At 38.7% G+C, this 21088-nt stretch overlaps 1 protein-coding gene across 7 annotated transcripts in view; it reads right to left on the bottom strand.

The window, feature by feature from the left end:
* The window catches only part of FAM135B (family with sequence similarity 135 member B), a 493118-nt gene that overhangs the window by 8189 nt on the left and 463841 nt on the right, over window positions 1-21088 (bottom strand). For 5 of the 7 annotated variants that reach the window (XM_043969533.1, XM_043969541.1, XM_043969526.1 and 2 more), the window contains 6 exons: window positions 18858-20961; window positions 12492-12658; window positions 10464-10555; window positions 5586-5683; window positions 5181-5332; window positions 847-957 (listed from right to left, as the gene is read on the bottom strand). In XM_043969533.1, coding sequence (XP_043825468.1) covers window positions 847-957; window positions 5181-5332; window positions 5586-5683; window positions 10464-10555; window positions 12492-12658; window positions 18858-20961 — 2724 coding nt within the window. Of the gene's footprint in view, window positions 1-846; window positions 958-5180; window positions 5333-5585; window positions 5684-10463; window positions 10579-12491; window positions 12659-18857; window positions 20962-21088 lie in introns of those variants that run through there. The other 2 variants (XM_043969560.1, XR_006353509.1) reach the window with 2 other exon arrangements.

Raw genomic sequence — 21088 nt, 5'->3', positions numbered from 1 at the left:
TTTCAACTATGGATCTCGCCATCTGGGGCTTTTGCCCTCCTTCAAATGCAGTCTTGCTTTGCATTCTACCCCAGCCATTTTCTTCCTGCATTCTTACTTATCACCATATGTGAACCATATCTCCTCACCCCAACACATATACACTTTCCAGCTATGGAAATGTAATCAAACTAGTATTGCCATTGCTACTGCAAATGGCATGTCAAAATTCCCCCTATGGCTCTATTCACTATCCCTGGCACTTTTCAAGTCTAAACATTAGTTTATCACTTGTTTACCCTGCCTACCACTCTTCTATATGTGTGTCCCACTCTATTGGAATATAAGCTCCTAGAGAGTAGGGACTCTGACTCTCTCTCTCTCTCTCTCTTTCATTTTTATCAGTAGGAACTTAGCAAGTTTCTGTTAAATGAGATATTTGTAAAGTGCTTAGCACAATACCTAAAACACAGCAGGCACTTAATTCTTGTTCCCTTTTCCTATCACATAGGATTTAATTAAATGCCTTTTCATTCATTCATTTTTTCTATTCATTAAACCACGAGGACCATCTCCTCTTATGTACTTTCTCTTGTTTTTATGCTTTATTTTTTTTCTTTAATGTTTAAAAATATCATTACCTATTTGCATTTACTCTTCCTTCTTACTCCTACATATCCTGGTCTTTATAAGAAACAAGGATACTCAAGCAAAACAAATGAGCACACTGGTCATAGCTGAATTTCCACAGCTCTATTCCATCACTTCCCTAGTGAGAAGCAAGAGGTATGCTTCATTTGGTTACCTTTTCATGGACTCAGCTGTTTCTAATTCCTCTCCCCAGACATGTATAACAGAGTAGCTCACCTGTTTTTTGGCTCAGTTGGTACAGGAAACATTTGCGCAAATCCGTGTTGTCCCTGAAGGTCAGCTGTAAAAGGGACCCGGATTTCTTCAGCTTCTGCATTAGCCACAAACCTAGTAAAACAGAGACAGAATAAAGACTCTTTGCATTCCCCATGGTCTTACCCACAACATAAGGGGTGAGGGACACTGGAAATGCAGCTTATGATCAGAGGTCATCATCATTCTTTGTAGGAGTAGAAGGCAAATGGAAGGCTTGCTAGGACATAAATCTTTTTTTTTTTTAAGAATAAGGTGGTAGTTTATTTAGGGGCAAGGGAAGGGAAGGGAAATCAAGAGAAATCCTTGGACTTCTCTTGGGGAGAAAGGCACAAAGCATGTGGCTCAGAGGTACCAATCTCTAGGACATAAATCTAAAGTTGGAAGGGACTTTTGGTTTTTAGTCCAACCTCCACTTTTTAAAAATGAGAAAAGGGTGGGGGGAGGGCAGAGCCAAAATGGTGGAGGAAAGGCAATGACTTGCCTGAGCTCTCCCCAAGACCCATCCAAATACCTTGAAATAATTCCATAAGAAAATTCCTGTAGCAGGAGAACCCACAAAAAGATGGAGTGAAATAATTTTCCAGCCAAAGAAAACTTAGTAGGTCAGCAGGAAAGGTCTGTTGTACCAAGGTGAAAGTGGAGCACAGCCCCAGCCCCAGCACAGACCCAGCCAGGAGTAGGCATTGGGAGCCTCTGAATCATTTGCAGCAGTAACTGCTTCTGGAACTCAGTCCACAGATGGCAAGGGCATTGAACAATTGGCCAGAAGGAGATTACAGGGATCTCTTTGCCAGCACTGAGGCAGGACTCTGTTGTTTTGCCCATACTCAGATCCAGGTCACAGTCTTGAGTGGCAGTCCCAGGTTGGGGAGAAGCACAAGCACACGAGAGCTTGTAGCCACAGTGGAGTGGGATTCTGTTCATAGTTCCAGGGCAGAAAAGCAGGCCTGTGGTTGTTTGCAAACCAGAGCACAGTTCTGGAGAGTAGTAAACATACCTTTCCCTAAGTAATACCACCTTGGAAGAACTAAAAACTTACAAATTCCTAGAAGTATCTCTGAAAACAGTTGCACAAACCCCCTGAAGCTTGGGACAGTATACCCTCCACCCTGGAAGCAGTGCCCCACTTTAACAAAGAGTAAAATGTCAAGAAAATTAAAAGAATTTACCGATCACCTCCTGAAAGATCCTAAAATGAAAATTCTCAGGAATATTATAGCCAAATTCCAGAGCTCCCAGGTCAAGAAGAAAATACTTTGAGCAGTCATAAAGAAACTATTCAAGTACTGTGGAACCACAATCAGGATAACACAAGATTTGGCAGCTTCTATATTAAAGGATCAGAGAGCTTGGAATATGATATTCCAGAGGGGAAAGGAACTGGAATTACAACCAAGAGTCAACTATCTTGAAAAACTGAGTATAATCTTTCAGGGAAAAATTTGAATTCAATGAAAGAGAGGAATTTCAGGCATTTTTGATTAAAAGTCGTCAGCTGAATAGAAAATTTGACTTTCAAATGCAAGACTGTAGAGAAACATAAAAAGGTAAATAGGAAAAAGAAATCATAAGGGATATTAAAAGGTTAAACTGAATACATCTTTACATGGGAAGATGATAATTGTAACTCATAAGAACTTTCTCATTATTAGGGCAGGTGGATGGAGTATATTTAGATAGAAGACACAGGTGTGAGTTGAATGTGAAGGGATGATGTCTTTAAAAATAAAATTAAAGGGTGAGAGAAGAATTCCCTGGGAGAAAGGGAAAGGGAGAGGTGGAATAGAGAAAAATCACATAGAAGAAGAAAAAGCTTATACAGTGGAAGGGAAGATATGGGAGGTGCTGTGGAGTGAGTGAACCTTACTCTCATCAGAAATGGCTCAAAAAGGGAATAACACACACTGGCAATTGGGCATAGTAAGCTCTTACCCTGCAGGAAAGTAGGAGGGGAAGGGGATAAGTGGTGGTAGGTTTATTATGATGATGATAATGATGGCAGGCAGATTGGGGGAGGTGGCAGTCAGAAGCAAAACATGTTTGAGGAAGAAGAGGGTCAAAGGAGATAGAGAATAGAGTAAATAACATGGGGCAGGAGTAGGATTGAAGGAAATTCAGTTAGCAATAGTAACTGTGAAAAATTTTTGAAGCAAATTTGTTTGATAAAGGCTTCATTTCTCAAACATATAGACACCTGAGTCAAACTTAGTAAAATAAGAGCCATTCCCCAAATGATAAATTATCAAAAGATATGAAAAGTTTTCAGATGAAATAATCAAAGCTATCTATAACTATAATGAAAAAAAGTTCTAATTCACTATTGATTAGAAAGATGTAAGTCAAAACAATTCTGGTGTACTATAGGACAGCAGAGGTAAATGACAAATGTAGGGGACATGGGGAAAATGAGATATCAATGCACCATTGGTGGAGTTGTAAACTGATTCAATATTCTGTAGAGCAATTTGGAACTATGGCCAAAGGACTATAAAACTATGCATACTCTGACCTAATAATACCACTACTATGTCAGTATCCAAAAATAAAAAACAAAATGTTAAAGGGCCTATATATACAAAAATTTTTATAGCAGCTCTTTTCTGGTGCAAAGAATTCAAAATTGAGGAGATGCCAATCAATTGGGGAATGGCTGAACAAATTATGTAATGAAATTATGATGGAACACTATTGTGCTTTAAGAAATTATGAGCACTATGCTCTCAGAAAAACCTGGAAAGAGGTACATGAGCTGATGCAAAGTGAGATGTACTGTATACAAAGTAACAACAATATTGCAAGTTGATCAGCTGTGAATGACTTGGATATTCTATGCAATGCATTGATCCAAGAGAACTCTGAAAGACTTATGAAAAATGCAATCCATCTCCAAAGAAAGAACTGAGAGTGTCTGAATACAGATTGAAGCATTTTTTTAGTTTCTTTTTCTTATTTTTTTCTGTTTTCTTTCACAACTTGACTAATGGGCCCAGGGTCACACAGCTAGTAAGTGTCAAGTGTCTGAGGCCAGATTTGAACTCAGGTACTCCTGAATCCAGGACCGGTGCTTTATCCACTGAGTCACCTAGCCGCCCCCTACTGCTTGTGTTCTTAAGGGTGGGGGGTTGGCAGGGACGGGGGGAAGTGAATCCGAAACACAGTTTTAAAAATGGATGTTAAAATTGTTTTTACATATTATTGGGGGAAAAATACAATTAAATAAAGACCTAAGAAGAAAAAAAATGAGAAGTGGGTAAGTATAGGGATATGTAAGGACAAGGAAAGAATAAGTCTCAAGAGTAAGATTTTAAACCAACTCCACTGATTGTGAAGCTAGTGTCCTTTTGAATTTACCCCATATAATAAAGGTAATATATAATATAATAAAAATATTATATATCATATGAATATATTATATAATTATAATAAATGTCTGAGGCAGGCTTTGAACACAGTGTTTTTTGGCTCCAAGTTCAGCCCACCATCTACACCATACCATTGAGCTTTCCCCAACCTCAGCTAAATCTAACCTCTCAAGAACTTGATGTACTTAGGTGTGAAAATGTAGTAATATCCACTCCAAAATCCTTTCACAGGGATCCAATAAGATTGTAAATGTGATCAAATTAAATGAAAAATATAGGAAAAGCATTTTGCAGACATTATAGTGTTATACAAATAGTAGGTATTATATCAATTGTGAAAGACTTTTGGAAAATGTTTGGTGGAATATAAGAGGTATTCTTTATATTTTAATGATGGAGAAAAGGGGCAACATTCTTAGATATCTATAGCATTTTTAAGAATTCCAAAGCCCCTTCCAAGCAATAATACTGAAAGGGAGATAGTACACATATTTTAATATCCATTTTATAGACGAAAAAATTGGTGGTGGGGGTGGTAGTGGTTGGGGGAATGTCTCAGCAGCTTTAAGTACTTGTCCATGGTTATGCAAAATGGAGATAATAGTACCTAACTTCAAGGTTGTTGTGAGGATCAAATGAGATAATATTTGTAAAGTGCTTTGCAAACCTTAAAGATCTATATAAATGCCAGCTACTATTTTATTTATTTGTTTACCAATTTACTTATTTGTTTGTTTATTAAGAATTCTAGGCAGGAAATGAATCTAGACCTCCTGAGTTCACATCTTCCTCTATTGTATCATCATGGTACACAGAAGGTACTGTGGATGCATGGAGTCTATTTCAAGGGAACAAGATACCTGGCAGGCCCTAACAAAGAGGAGACAGAATAAGTATTGAATTTAAAAGCAATATGGTTAAGTAAGGGCTTACCTGTACTAACAAGAGTACTATTGTTGTAAAGTGTCCCCAAGTGTGGCCCAGAGAGAGAGAGAAAGGTATGTAGCTTGTTGAGGTAATACCGAAAACGAGGCCGAGTCAATACTGATCGGATGATGATGTTGCCAAGGGAATGGCCAATAAAGCTATTGGAAAAACCAAAGGATAGGAGTCCATGAGATTGAGATCTCCTTAAGGTGTGACATGTGTCACATCTACCAATATATATGTATAGCACAATGCCATGAATAGAATAGATATTTAGTAAATATTGAATTGAATCTCATTAAATAAATATGTCTCAGAATCAGCCCCTCTCAGTCTATCTGACAAGCAGTAATAAGTAAATGCTAGCTAAGTCATCTTCTCTTGACTTCTTTATCAGGAGTTTGTTTTTACCTGATTCGAGAAATGGATAGATTATACAACTGGATATGCTGAATGATCTCATCAAGTAATCGGTCTGTCATTGTGTCAAAGTCAGCAAAAGTGTCACTCTGAAAGAAAAAGAAACACAGAGGGGACTCAGGAAGTTACAACAATGAATCATGACCCCAGACCATATATATATTTTTATGACTGCACAACCACATCATGGTTATACTAGGGATAGGATTCTAGAATGAAAATAGAAAAATCTATATAAAGCTACTTCTCTACCACTTATACCCTTTATGATTTTGGCCAAGTCATGCCTCCTCTTTAGGACTCAGGTACTTCCTCTCTAAAATGGGAAAGTGGGAATAATAATATTTATATTCTCTGCTTCATAGGGGCATGAATGGACTAGAGATATTTTACTGGAGAAGAGATGGGGGTCTTTGTGGGAGAGGTAGAAGATATTTTTTCAAGTATTTGAGGGGCTGTCAGTTGAAAGCATAATTAAACTTGTTCTTGGACTAAAAGGGCCAAGACCCAAAAATAGGCATGATTTAAGGTGGAGGTGGGGAAAAGAGGGAACTGTGTGTGTGTGTGTGTGTGTGTGTGTGTGTGTGTACACACATATATTTAAATATGCATATGCATATATTTTTCCTTTTATATATAACTATATATGTATCTATGTGTATATACACATTTCCTGTCCCTCCATTCTACATGTCTAGGGAGAGGAAGTAGAAAACAGCTGAGGCCATGGAAATGAAACCAAATAAAATATGCTTCTTGCTCCTCCTTGAGAGAAGTGGTGGAATAGGGGTGTAGAATTGGGCATACATATTCAGACATGACCAATGTGTTCATTTGTTTTGCTTGATTATTCTTGTTTCTTACAATGGCTGGGTTATATGGCGGTAGGGTGGAGGAGTTAATGCAAAACAGCAGTGATAGTTTAAAAAAAAGAAAGAAATACAAGTGTATATATAATACATAATTATGTGCTATCAAAAAATGGGATTGTTAGTAGTTATTGCACCCTCCCCCCTCCTCCCTTATTCAATATCTTCAAGTAAAGATAATTACTTCTTGGGCATTATGTAGAAGAGTTCATATTTGCATTTAAGAAGCAGGTAAAGAAGTTCCTTCCTGAGATTCTGTGATTCTTTGATCATTTAGTGCAGCTCTCTCATATTACAGATGAGGAAACAATATAAATGATTTGGCCCAGATTTGACTCCATCTTCTGATTGTAAATCCATTGCTCTTTCGTGCACTGAGGTGTTACAGCTTTAAGTTTATACAAAATTACTGACATTTGTGGCAGAATGAAATCATTGTTTAACTTCTGGAATCACCAGTTAATCATCTTGTTTAAAGATGTGGGTTTGTTGCTCCAATGGGAATCAGAATCAATTTCCTACCTAAGTGGATATGCGGGAAATTATCATCAAGTGCTGATGCAGACACTGTTGGAAAATACACCTCTAGCAATGAATGCTTTCATGAGTCAACATGCCTTGCTAATGTCATCCCACTCAAAGGATTCCCCACTAGGGACAATTCACTCAGCAATCTTGAAGATGAATAGATGTAGGAGACAAATGTAATTTATAAGACTTCTGCTGGGGGATGATCAAATCACAGAATGGCAGAAGAGGAAGGGGCCTCATGGTCAGGTCCAACCCATACCTGAACAAGAATTCCCTCAAGTGGTCATCCAGCTTCTATTTGTAGCTCTCCAGTCAGGGAGAAGACATTGCCTTCTTAAACAGCCCCTTCATCAAAGTTAAATTTTACTCTGCCCCTCCTGTCTACTATTACTGGTTCTATGCTTTCACACTAAGCAGAAAAAAATCTAGTCCTTTGCCACATTATAGCCCTGTACATGGGTGAAGATAATGATCATGACCCTACCCCCAAGTCTATTCTCCAGGCTAGAAATCCCATGTCCCATCAGTTAGTGCTCATGGGTCATCATCTCAGTCATCAATTAAGTATAATGATGATGAACCTGTACTTCATGACATTTGATAGCTGAAGGAAATAGGAATATTGAACTCTAATTCCTATCTTAGCAGTCTTCTTACACCTTATATCACCACCCCCTGCCCGCAACACATACACACACACACACACAGCAATCCAGTGACTACTGGCTTCCTTGATGTTCCTCAAACAAGACACTCCATCTTTTAGCTCTGGGTATTTGCCTTGACTTCATAGAATGCTTCCCCACCTTCCTTTTAATTCTGGTGCCTTCCCCCTCTTGTAATTATCTCCTACTTATCCTGTATATAGCTGGATTTGCACATATTTGTTTGCATGTTTTCTCCCTGTTAGATTGTAAGCTCCTTAAGAGGAGGGTGTGTCTTTTGCCTCTTTTTGTATCCTCAGCATTTAGTACAGTGCCTAGAACATAGTAGGTACTTAAAAATGTTTTTTGATTGATTTATCTCTTCTTCACTAGTTTTACTGGTTTCCTTCAAATTCCACCTTCTACAAGAAACTTTTTTTAAATTTCCTTTAAATCCCGTGCCTTTTATCTGTTGACTATTTTGTTTATCCTATTCATTGCTTGTCTTTACATGGGTGTTTCCATGTTATCTCCCCCATTAGACTAAGTTCCTTGAAAGCAGAGATTATCTTTTAAACTTCATTTTCCCAGTTTTGGACAGTGTCTGGCACATAGTAAGCACTTAATACATGTTTCTTGACCAACAGGTAAACATGACAGTTGTCTTCAACTACTTGAAAGGCCATCACACTGAAGATTTCTGCCTGGCCCCAAAATTCAGAACCAGGCACAATGTGTGTCAGTTGCAAATAGGCAAAGTTAGACTACATAGAATAAAAAAAAAATCAAAAATGTCTTTAGAGTTAGACCTCTTTAAATATATAATGGGCTGTCAAGGGAGAAAGTGGACTCCTCCTTATTAGAAGTCTTCAGCTAAAGGATAGATGACCACAAAGCAGGAGAGCTAAAGTGGAGGTTCTTTCTGCGTTGGACAAGCATACTACCCAGGTTCTTTCCAAATAAAACATTCTGTGATTCTGTCACCTCACACCTTCACACCATGGAGTTGTACTCCCCTGGATGCTCTTCAGTCTAGCCATATCATTCTGGGAATGTATTATCTGGAATGGAACACAATTTTCCAGCTATCTAGGGTTACGTATTACTAAGCATATGAATAAAAAACCCTGAGAGATAGAGTTTCTGGGCAATTAATAACCAGCTTATTAATTAGGCTAGTCATCAATCAATAAATTGATTATCAGTGGTTTTTCTAAGTAACCAAAGAAGATAAACCCTGATTGGTGGACATTTACTGAGCAGGTGGGCTAGAAGTCTTCCACTCCTCCTGCTGAGAACTTAGGATGATCATGAGATTCAGCAGCCTCCAGCAATCTCCATCCAGACCACTCTGGTTGGTTTTCTCCTTCATGAGCTGGGTCACCCTAAAATCTAATGAAGGGGTACAAAGATCTTTTCTCCAGAGTAAGGATTCAGGCAGACTGCATTCTGTTTATATTGTAAAGAGAAGTTAGGTCTCCTAGTTGGGTGGGGTCCCACCTAAGATTGAAAGGTATATTCCTTGAGGGCTAGGGGCAATCTCATCAATCACTCATGTCCTTCAGAGACTGACTTACTTCAGGAGCTGAGCCTTAATAAAGAAATGGAGGAGAAAAGCTTAGATTTATCCTAATTTAACAATTGGTTATTAGTAGAATAATAAAATAATAAGCTCTCACATACAAGGAATTGAAATTTCTGTCCAGATATAGAAAAAGGAGGTACAAATATTCACTCCCAAGCAGGTTAATAACGCATTTTAGGGCCACTAGAAGACATTTTATGACAAACCATGGCATTGAAGAGGCTGTATTTTTTTTGTTTGTTTGCTTGTGTTTGTTTTTATTTTTTTTTGTGGAGCAATGAGGATTAAGTGACTTGCCCAGAATCACACGGCTAGTGTCAAGTGTCTGAGGCTGGATTTGAACTCAGGTCCTCCTGAATCCAGGGCCATTGCTATATCCACTGTCCCACCTAGCTTACCCCTACATTCATTTATTCTATACCAAGACAGTTCAGAATCTGATAAACTGAGCATGAGATTTAGCAGAGGGAGCTCTTTCAATATATAAGGAATGGGCCACTGTCTTTTTGGTCTAACTTTTCCCATCTGAGGGTGTTTTCTATGGCCACTGGGAAGCTGCCACCTGATATGTCTATCCAGTTCTGCAGATGTACTGAGGAATAGGGATTTAACACACCCATAGGACCAAAGGCCAGTGCTTAGCACTGTACCTGATAAGTAATACTCACTTAATAAATGTTACTGACTGACGTGCTCAGGTATCTGGGGCCTCCTTTGAATACACTACTAATGACAGAGTAAAATGTCAAGAAAATTGAAAGAATGTACCAATCACCTCCTGAAAGATCCTCAAATGAAAATTCCCAGGAATATTATAGCCAAATTCAAGAGCTCCCAGGTCAAGAAGAAAATACTTTGAGCACTCACAAAAACCTCCAGTCATTGACATTCTTAATTTGTAAAATGGGCAGAATATTTGTACTAACTTCTTCTCCAGACTGACACAAAGGAAAATACCATTAAGTTTCTGTCTTAAAATGCCATTGAAATGTCAGTTATAAATTGCTTACATTATCTCCAATTTACCTTTCCTGCATTTTGTTTGTATTTGTTTGGATATTGCCTCCTGCATTAGACTAACTGAGCCTTTTGAAAGCAAGGATTCACTTTTGCCTTTCTTTGTGCCCCTAGGACTTAGCACAGTGCCTGACATATAGTAAACTCTGAACAAACTCTTGTTGCCTGACTCAAAGGTTGACTAATCTTTCTCTTCGTCATCTCATCACTCTTACCATCCTACCTGATTCCTCTCAGACATCAAGAAATCCAATTTTCCTCCAGGAAGGCCCAGTTCAATAAATGTCTTTACCAGGCGGAGATCTGCGCTGTTACCTGGAAAGGATATATGCCCCCAGCTCTCATAAATAAATTCCAAAAAAAAAAAAAAGAAAAAAAGAAAAGAAAAGCAAACTGTTTTTCTTTGTTGTTTCTTAACTTTAAATTTTAAAAATAAGGATCTATTCATTAAACACATTAGGCACCTAGAAAGTGCATATGCAGGAACAATTTATACTTAAGAATGTTCTCCTACTGTGCTTCATGCCCTCCTTCTAATCTTGACACTATTTCTCTTTGTTATGTCCCTCAAACCTATTAAAAGTATTTAATACAATTACTGAATATGAATGTGTAAAGTGCTATAAAATTCTAGAAGCTATGATTATTATTCCTCTGAGATGTTCTGGGCCAATGGGGTATTTTGCTGTCTGACACAGGGAACTGTGTGACTTGCTATCCCTTCCTGGCCACTTCTAACTCTAAGCAGCAGTAGCAGCAGGTCATATCCCTTTGGCCCTTTGCAGTTCATGAAGTCCTTTCCCCTCAGCACCCCAGTTTCCACCTCAGTTATGGAGTGTAAGGATTATCACTATTTACAGATTTGGAAACTGGGGCTCCAGAAGTGAAAAATCCTATATTTGATTTTAGCTTGATTTTTATCTGCTCCCAAGGTTTGAAGTGGGCATTGAAAATGCCCCAGAACATTCTTATCATTTTTTAGCTTGACGAGGATCCACTGGTCTTAGTGGTACAAAACTATAATCCCTATTACTTAGGATGCTAAGGTTGGGGGAATCTTGAGCTCTAGAGTTCTTTGCTGCTGTAGGATTGAGCTGATGTGGTATCTGCAAAAAGTTGGCATTAATATGGTGATTCTCCAAAAGGGGAGAGGGATGTATTAGTCCACCAGGTTGCCTAAGGGGAAGCAAACTGGCCCAGGATTTAGATGGAAGAGGTCCAAGTTCCCATGCCTATCTGAGCGGCACTGGCTCTGTGAGTAGTTTCTGCACTTCCAACCTGGGTCAAATAGGGGAAACCCAGGCTTTAAAAAGAGAAAGAGGATAAAGCAGAGAGATGACAGGAAGGAGGGAGGGAGAAAGAGAGAAAAGGAGGTAGAGAGAGACATGTACACAGATACAAAAAGAGGCAAAGAGAATGTAGAGAGAGAGAGGGAGAGGGAGAGAGGGACAGACAGAGAGAGGTGGGGGGGAAGGGAGGGAGTGAGAAACACAGAGACAAGAGAAAGACAAAGTCAGAGAGAGATAGAGAGACAGGGAAACAGAGACAGAGAGATGGAGAAGAGAAGAGAGAAAGAGAGAAGTGAGGGCAGAAGAGGAGGGGAGGGGAGGGGAGGAAAGGACTGGAGAGGAGAAGAAGGGAAGGGGCCACATGGAGGAGAGAGACAGAGAAATAGAAAGAAACAGACACGGGAGACAGAAAAAAAGGAGTTCAGGAGAGGAGAGAGTTAGTTCCAGACTCTAATTTTACAAGTAAAACGAAGCCCAGAAAACAGTATAATTTTGCCAAAGCCACATTATAAAGGTGACATAATGATGTAAAAATCATTAAGTGAACCAGGGAAAAATTATCCTTGGATGTTCCTTTTCCCAAATTAAGAAAACTTTTCTCAAGCAAATCATTGGTTGCCACATTGCCTACTGGCTAACTTCTGGTTTTCATGCTTGGAGCTTCCTTTGTATTCATGTACTTGGGTGTCTGCATTACTAAGGCAGGAGGCCATATTGGATCATGGAAAGAACACCAGGGGTGGAGAAGAAATCCATTAATAACTCATCACTAATTAGCTATATGACCTGGGACAAAAATCTCCCCTTTCAGGACCACAGTTGCCTCCCCATTGAGATACTACTTGTAGCTAATAATTGTATTACCTAGTTTATGGAGTAGTTTGGAGAAAAGTGCTTTATGTATTGTCAATCTGTATTGTGACCATTAAGAGCTATGACAAAGCTTTTTCCTCAGACCTTACCATCCAGTCCATGAACACAGATAACCAGATGAATCCCATCTTCCAAGTTCTCTTCCTCTTCCTCTGGTGGAAAATATGGCAAGTCAGAAGCTAGGACAGACAAGTCACTGTACAGATACTCTTCATCCTTCAGCTCTTTTTTAAATTTCTCTTTGGCCTGATAAAAACTGGAGAATACATTAATTAATCACAAGCCAAGCTGTGTGTTTGGAGTTCAATTGGGAAATATGGGTTGGTTATGCCATAGAAGAAATGAACCTTTGTTAAGTAGCATCATGGTGGTGGTAGTGAGGGGGTGGGGTGGTATTGGGGAATAAGGTGTGTATTTTGTATGAAAAGACAGAGGGAAACAATGTAATGGGAAGTATCTCTCTCAACCAAAGCCCATTTCCTTAAGCTGAGTTCTGAAGAAATAAAGCAACTTGAAGAAGGCAGAACTTATGACCTCATGGAGTTCACAATCCAGTTGAAAGATATCACACATAGAATTGAAAGGTACCACACTCATAGAATTCAAAATAATATGCACCAAGGTCATAAAAGGGTCAACATTGTAGAGTGGAGTGATAGCCAGCTTAGGAGTTAGGGAGACCTGGGTTCAAGTACTGACTATGAACCTAGCAAATCATATAACCTCTCAGTGCACTCAGGCAACCCCAGATATTCATTGGCAGAGGGAATTTTCTTACTTGACATTTCCTCAACCAATGAAATCAAAAGTCTGTTCCTTCCTGCCCATGTCCCACTCTTTAAAATGCAAAAAGTATGTATTTATATGTATGTGTGTATACATATATTTCTATATGTATGTGTGTGTTTATGATATATATTATATACAATAGACTGAATAGGTGTGTGTGTATGTATGGGTGTGAACATGTATATGTGTATATGCATATATATATATATATATATATATATATATATATATGTATGTGTGTTATGTGTATACACACACACATACAATCTAAGGAGGGAAAGATCATTACACTATTACCAAAATATCATTACTGATTAAAGGGGGGAAGATAAAGGAATACTTTCTTAGAGATGATAAACATTTAAGCTGAACTTAAAGGAAGGGTAGTATTTCAATAAGTGAAGTTAGAGAGTAGGGTAATTTACACATAGGAAATAGTGCAAATAAAGGCACATAGTGAAGTTTGAAGGATGTGGAGTGATGGTGAATGGTCCAGTTTGACTTCAGTACAGAGGGTATGTGGGGAAAGCAAACACTAGATACGTAAGATGGCAACAGATTTCAGAAAGGCTCAAAGGGATAGCTAAGGAGTATCTGTTTAACAAGGAACCATAAAACAATTTTGAGAAGAATGGCAGTTATGAAGTGTGTGCAGAAAATTAAACTGGCCATATGTAAAGGATGGATAGGAATAGAGAAATTTTAGTAGAGGTAAGTACATTTGTTAGAAGGCCAATGCAATAGTGTAGGCTATTGGCAATGAAAGTCCACACTAGGGTAGCTTAAATGAGAAAAGAGATGATACATGCCATAGATCTTTCATATATGGAATGGACAGGACTCAGAAATTGACTGCTTATCAAAAATGAAGGCAGCAGATGATTCAGAGATAACATTAAGTTTGGGAGACTTGATGAATAGGGCTGTTAACTTGATAAATAGGGAGGTCAGAAGAGGAGCAGGTCTTGATGAAAAGGTAATACATTTCATTCTTGTACTGTTGAATTTTGAGTGCTGCTGGGACATCTAGGAGTAGGGGTGGATATGTAGTTGACAGTTTGTCCTGTGGCACTGGAACAGGGCTATAGCCACAGATCTGAGCCTTACCTAGAGTCAGTGGCTATAGCTATGGAAGTGAATGAGATTACTGGAGGAGAGAGTTTAGAGACAGAAGGGGCATAGGCATTTGTAGAGCACCCAGGATGTGCCAGACATTTTGCTAAGTGGTACTTTAAAAAATTCTCTAATTTCATTCTCACAACAACCTTATGAGATAGGTTCTATTATTATCTGCATTTTATGTTTTAGAAAACTGAGGCAAAGGCCATGAAGTGACTTTCCCAATATCCCACAGTTAATTATTGTCTGATGCTGGTTTTGAACTTGTCTTCCTGACTCCATGCCCAGAATCATGTCAATTGTATCACCGGCTACCTACAGAAGATCACAAAGTACTGGATCCTGAGGAACATGAACTTTGAGGCATGGGGCAAAGGAGGAAGAGACAGTAAAGAATACAGAGAAAATGAGGCAAAATAAAAAAGAGAAAACCATGCCTCAGAATCAATCAATCAACAAGTATTTATTGGGTACTATATGTCAGGAGTTTGAATATTAGTTGATAGCATCAAATGCTGGAAAAGAGTCAGGGAAGATGAAGACAGACAATTCTATTGGATTTGCTGAAAAAGTGGTCATGGTGGTTGCTCTAAGGATAGTGTTTATAGAATGCTGGAAAAAGGAAACCAGATTATGGAAATCTGAGGAATAATGAGCAAGCAGAAGCAATGGGTAACATGCATATTTTCAGCAAAGTGTGGCAACTAAAGGACGAAGAGAGATTGGATTGTAGCCAGATGATGTATTTGAATCAAGGTCAAGCTTTCTTAAACTTGGGGGAGGCCAGAGTTTAGGAAGAAAGAATCAGTAAAGAGGAAGTGATTAAAGGTAAGTGAGAAAGAACACCACCAAATGTTGTGAGGGACAGGTGTTTTCAAGGGAATTATATCAAGAGCACAGGTATAATAACTCACCTTCTAAAAGGCCAAGGAGAATTCTTGCTTTAACACAGAAATGGAAGGGAATAGAATGGGTGAAGAAATTGAGGATTAAGTATAGAAGGAAAGTCACAATGTAGAAATAAAAAGTCTGTCTTTTCTCATTTTGGCACATTCTCCCATGATTTCTAAAACGTGCAAAATTGGTCTAAATAACCTTCTTCGTTGTCATATATAATGTCAGGATTCTAGTATACTAAGACTATGATTTTAAGACTCTCGAATTTATATTACATATATATATATACACATATATGTACACACATATATAATATATATGAATTTATATATGCATTTTGTTCTAATTTATATTTGGATTACTGTATCTGTCAATGATATGGACCAATTAGTATTTATTAACTCAATACGATCTACAAGGCATTATTCTAGGTGCCAGTCATATAAAAATGAAACAAACAACAGTTCCTAATATCAGGAGATTGTGTTCTACTGGCGGTGAGGAGTGGGTACATAAAATATAAACAGGTAAACCTATCTATCGTCTATCTGTCTGTCTATCTCTCTCTCTCTCTCTCTCTATCTATCTATCTATCCATCTATCCATCTATCCATCCATCCATCCATCCATCCATCCATCCATCCATCCATCCATCCATCCATCCATCATCCATCCATCTATCTATCTATCTATCTATCTATCTATCTATCTATCTATCTATCTCTCTCTCTTTCTCTCTATCTATCTATCCATCTATCCATCTATCCATCCATCCATCCATCCATCCATCCATCCATCCATCCATCCATCCATCCATCCATCCATCTATCTATCTATCTATCTATCTATCTATCCATCTATCCATCCATCTATCTATCTATCTGATAATCTAAGAAATAAGGTGACACTAACCATCAGGAAAAAAAAAAACTTCCTGCAAGTGAAAACAAATAAGCTGAGCCTATGATGATGATGATGATGATGATGATGATGACACAGTGTTTTGGTTTGCAAAGCACTATATGTAGTGTCGCCCTTGGGGGATTCTTGTAATCTCTTGAAGGCAGGAAATGTGTCAACTAATCTTTGGATTTAAAGAATTTCAAACACACAGCTACGGATTTTTTTTTCAATTGTTTCAGTCATATCTGACTCTTCATGACCCCATTTGGAGTTTTCTTGCCAAAGATAATGGAACAGTTTGCCATTTTCTTCTTCACCTTATTTTACTGAAATAAATATGGTAAATTCCCTTGCCCAGGATCACACAATAAGAGTCCATGTCCAGGTACGAAATCACGGAGATCTATGCTCTATCCACTGTGCCTCTTAGCTACCCCATGAACTTAACAGGTATTTAATAAATATCTATTGGATTTATTGTATTATATGGAATACAGCAGGGCTTCTTAAACTCTTTCCACTGGCAACCCCTTTTTGTCCTAGGAATTTTTATACAACTCCAGGTATAGGTATATAAAATATAAAAATACAAATTTTTGTGATCCCCCCACATGCAATTACATGACCCCATATGGAGTTGCAACCCAGAGTTTAAGAAGCTTTGGAGTAGAGAATCTGGTCTTCAAAAATACCTCCCTTTTAAAACAATAATCTTGAAAAAATCCAAATAACTAATGAACAAATATAAAAAATAAACTCAATTGGATATGAATTGGCAATGAATAATTCAACAAACTATTCTGTTTGAAAAGTGCTTCATATTTCGTGGAAATAAGCACAACTAAAATATAATGCTTCAAAATAACTAGGGTCTTCTTATATTCCAAGAAAACTGGGATTAGGAAAATCGAAATCTGCAATAGTCTGAATTTCAAAGGATTTATTCTACCTTTTCTCTCATTCTTTAGGGCAAAGTTAGGACCAAGAAGTGAACATTACAAGAGAAGAGATTTCTGCTCAATAAGGCCATAGACAATGTAAAGTTGCCTCTGATGAATGCATTTGTGCATTGTCACTAACAATATAAGGTAGGTGTAAATATGACAGACCCCTAGAGACACAAATGACCTTTCACACTTAGTCATTCAGAAAAGAGTTGATGGCTAGGCCCATGGAAACATCAGCAAATTAGAGGGGATTCTTGCCCACCTGTTGCCACATGCTCCTCACTAAAGGCCATGGCCTTTGCCTCACTGGGAAAGACAGAGTAACTAGTCACCTTTCACTGGCTATTCCTTCAGGACAGGACAAAGAGCTGAAAAAAGGTATGGTATTATTCAGGGAAATGGCACAATTAAAGAGAACCTCCTTCCTCTTAAGCTAGTCAACTCATTCTACCTTAGACACATATGAGAGTTCTGCTCTCCCCCTTGCTCCAACTTCTAGGTGAGAAACTCCAGAGCTCTGGAGGTAGGAAAAGGAAACCTTATTTACAGTGAGAAGATTAGATGGTCTTCTGTCTTTGTTAAGACCTAATTTAGGGGCAGCTAGGTGGCACAGTGGATAAAGCACCATCCCTGGATTTAGGAGTACCTGAGTTCAAATCCGGCCTCAGACACTTGACACTTACTAGCTGTGTGACCCTGGGCAAGTCACTTAACCCTCATTGCCCCACAAAAAAAAAATGACCTAATTTAAATCTTTATTAACCAAACTGTAGTAGTCTAGGAATATTTATAATATTTATAACTTTATTCCAAATGAAATCCTCCAGGTAATAATATCATTTCACTTAATGTTGATATTTTTTTTCTGGAACCAAGTAAAGGCATTATGGGTAGTATGCCTGTATTAATCTATCAATCAATAAGTATTTTAAAAATATCTTCTTTTGCTAGGCCCTGTGCCAAGTGCTACAGATATTTACAAAAGTAAGACAGTCCCTGGCCTCAAGAAACTTACATTCTAATGGGGAAAACTATATGTATACATAGAATTATACTAACAAATTTGTACAAAGTGAATATGAGATTTTTTTTGGGGGGGGAAGGAAGCAAGGAGAAGTCAGGAATGGGAGAAAATCAGGAAAAGTTTATATCGCAACTTGCTATCAATTCAATTAGAGCTGTTCAAAATCTCTAAGGGTCTTATGAAGGAGGGTACTTTCTTATATCCAGAGATATTTAAATGATACTTCCTGGAATGTTGCATCAAAATATCTGTACTGCATAGGAGATAGGTTCTTTCTAGCAGGGACATCTATGATTGTCATTTTCCTAAATAGAAGGAAAGCTCCTTGGAGAAAGGGACTGTTTAGTTTTTGCCATTGTTTTCCCAAGGACAACTGGGTGGCCATCTTGCTCAGGGTCCTTTGCAGAGTTGCTACCATATAAATGCTTTGTCAACTTGACTTTTTATCTTTCATAGGCTTGGAAGAAACCTTAGATAAGATCTAGTGCAATCCCTTAAATTTGCAGGTGAAAAGATTAAGGCACTAGATGGTTTAAGTGACTCATCCAGTCTTCTGACTCCAAACATGGATTCTTCCCACTACATAAGGTTAGAAAACCAACAAACCCAAGAGGATATTCTGAACAAATGGACCTGTTCTACTCACTTCCTTTCCAAATAGCATTCTGAACAAGTTTTCAGCATAGGAAGGGTGAGATAAGGGAAAAAAACAAAAACAACTGATGAGAAATGCAAAGGCTGGAAGAACTCTAGAAAGGGTCACCAACCAGGCTTACCTAAACATTCTTTCATTGACTTCTTCCTCCAGATTTCTTGTATCACATGAAACCACCCCAAATGACCCCACAGGCTGGTGGGTAATTGGGAATGTATTTTGTTTAGAAGAAAGTCCAACCTTGGCAGGAGCTTCTTTAAGCATTGAGGAGAAAGGAAGACATGTAGCTGTGCAGGACACAGACAAATTAACCACCTCCACAGCCTTTCTTGTGTCCAGTGATAATGCCTCAGTGGTGGTCAAGTGGAAGTTGTTGCTGTTGGCAACGGGTTTAGATTCAAAGTTTTCAAGGAACTGAACATCAAGGTTATGGATACCTTGGCTGCGGCTGAGCACAATGACTTCATTTAGATCTACTTCCTGCAAAACATGGGAATCTTCTTGGGTAGGGGCATCATCACCAGTGGAAGACTCCCTACTTTTCTCTGTGTTTGAATCTGGCCTTGCAGCTTCTGTAGAGGAACTACAGGGAAATTCAGGCACCTGATGGATAGATTGGGAGAAATCCTCAATGGCTGAGATATTGATACTAGAAAATATGTCATTTTCAGTTTTTGAGACCTCAGACTCAGCCTTTGGATGCTCCAGTAGACCTTCATTAGAAACATCATCCTGGATAGTATCTACTTCAGAGACATACAACATATCTGAAGTCAGTTCTTTGGTTTTAGCCATGGAGGAATACTCAGCTCCAGCAACATAAGATGTTTCATCCACCACAGGCTCGCTATAGGTGAAACTACAGTGGCCCAAAAGAAAATGTGCATTATCATTAACTTCTGCTAAATCCATGTAGCCCTTATCTTCCTGTGGGTGATCTGTGTCAAAAACCATCTCTACTAGTGAATGGAAGACTTCACAGTCACGCTTTGGAGGGTCATTTTGAAACCCGGGAACGTTCCTAATGGAATCTATATTCCTGCCCTCATCCTGGTTTTCTTCAAGGTATTTCTGAAAGTGACCATCCAAGGTCTCCAAATTCCCCTGGTCACTTCTGGATATGTCATTGTCCTCTGCCAACTCCTCTGGGCTACTTATCTGAGGAGCCGAAACAGATTTAGTTAGCTTGTTAAGTGCCACCTCTCTCTCTTCTTCCTCAAAAGGCAAAGAGCTAATGGAGGTCAGGGAAGCTTGGATACCACTAGGCAAGCTTGTATTGCTTTCTGTGTGACCGCCTTCTAAGGAATTTCTATGGATAGCATGCCTTCTTACAAGTTGCTGCAGGACCTCTCGGTCACTGGGTAATTCCAGAGCCCTGCTACGGGCCTCAGACCAAGCAACAGAGCTTGGTTCACTTTCAATGCCTGAGTCAGAGATTACTGAAGAAGATCGTTTGATGGTCCCAGATAGTGCTGATAACACTTCATGCTCATTACTCTTTGGATCCCTTGGCAATGACTTAACATCCAATGGATCTCTTGGCGTTGGGCTTAATGGATCAATCAAATTCACTGGAGGATGTTTCAGTGATAGTAATGTGGCCTTATTCTCTTGATTCCCCTCCTTACTTAAATCATTTAACGTGGCTTTGTCTGTGGAGACAACATTCTCAGGGTTAGGAAATGCAGTTGCTTCATCTGACACAGTCCTGATGTAATTATCTATAGGTGTTCTGGTATCATAATGAGTGGCAATTACTAACCCAGGTTCACCATTATCTGGGTGCTTATTGCTGGGGTTCATTTCGATGTATGTCAAGCAAGATGCCAGATTACTATCTCCAGCCACAGTCTGCTCAGATCTGCTCAAGTCTGGTATAGATTGTGTTAAAGCAATGGGCATGAAGTCAGTTGCAGGATCATTTGCTGAAGCTGTTGGAGGCTCTTGAGGTAAACCCATTTCATCCTGGGATTCACCAATTGTCAGGTATACCTGAGATACTGAACTGGGGGGTGAGTATCTGTCCGTGGATACTTCCCCACCTATACTAGGACACATATAGTCCACTTCAAGGTTGCATGGTAAAGAAGCATCTTCCCTGAATGTTGTTTTCTCAGATGTTGCATTAGCATTTGATTGTTGACCCTTCTCTTTTTCCTCTTGTTCCACTTTTGGGGTAGTTTTAACAGGAGCAACAGCATTTGTGGAAATCCTCAAATTACCCGCTAAAAGAAAAGAAGCAAAATGTTATATTTTATTTAGGTAAATTGTAGAAATTTTCAAGCTATCAAATAGTCTTTTACCAAAAATGTCTACATTATGGCTTTAATCAGAGTGTTTGGTTCAATCCAA

Source organism: Dromiciops gliroides, chromosome 1 (assembly GCF_019393635.1).
Source record: "Dromiciops gliroides isolate mDroGli1 chromosome 1, mDroGli1.pri, whole genome shotgun sequence".
Classification (NCBI taxonomy): Eukaryota; Metazoa; Chordata; class Mammalia; order Microbiotheria; family Microbiotheriidae; genus Dromiciops; species Dromiciops gliroides.
This window is presented reverse-complemented; position numbering and strand designations above follow the sequence as displayed.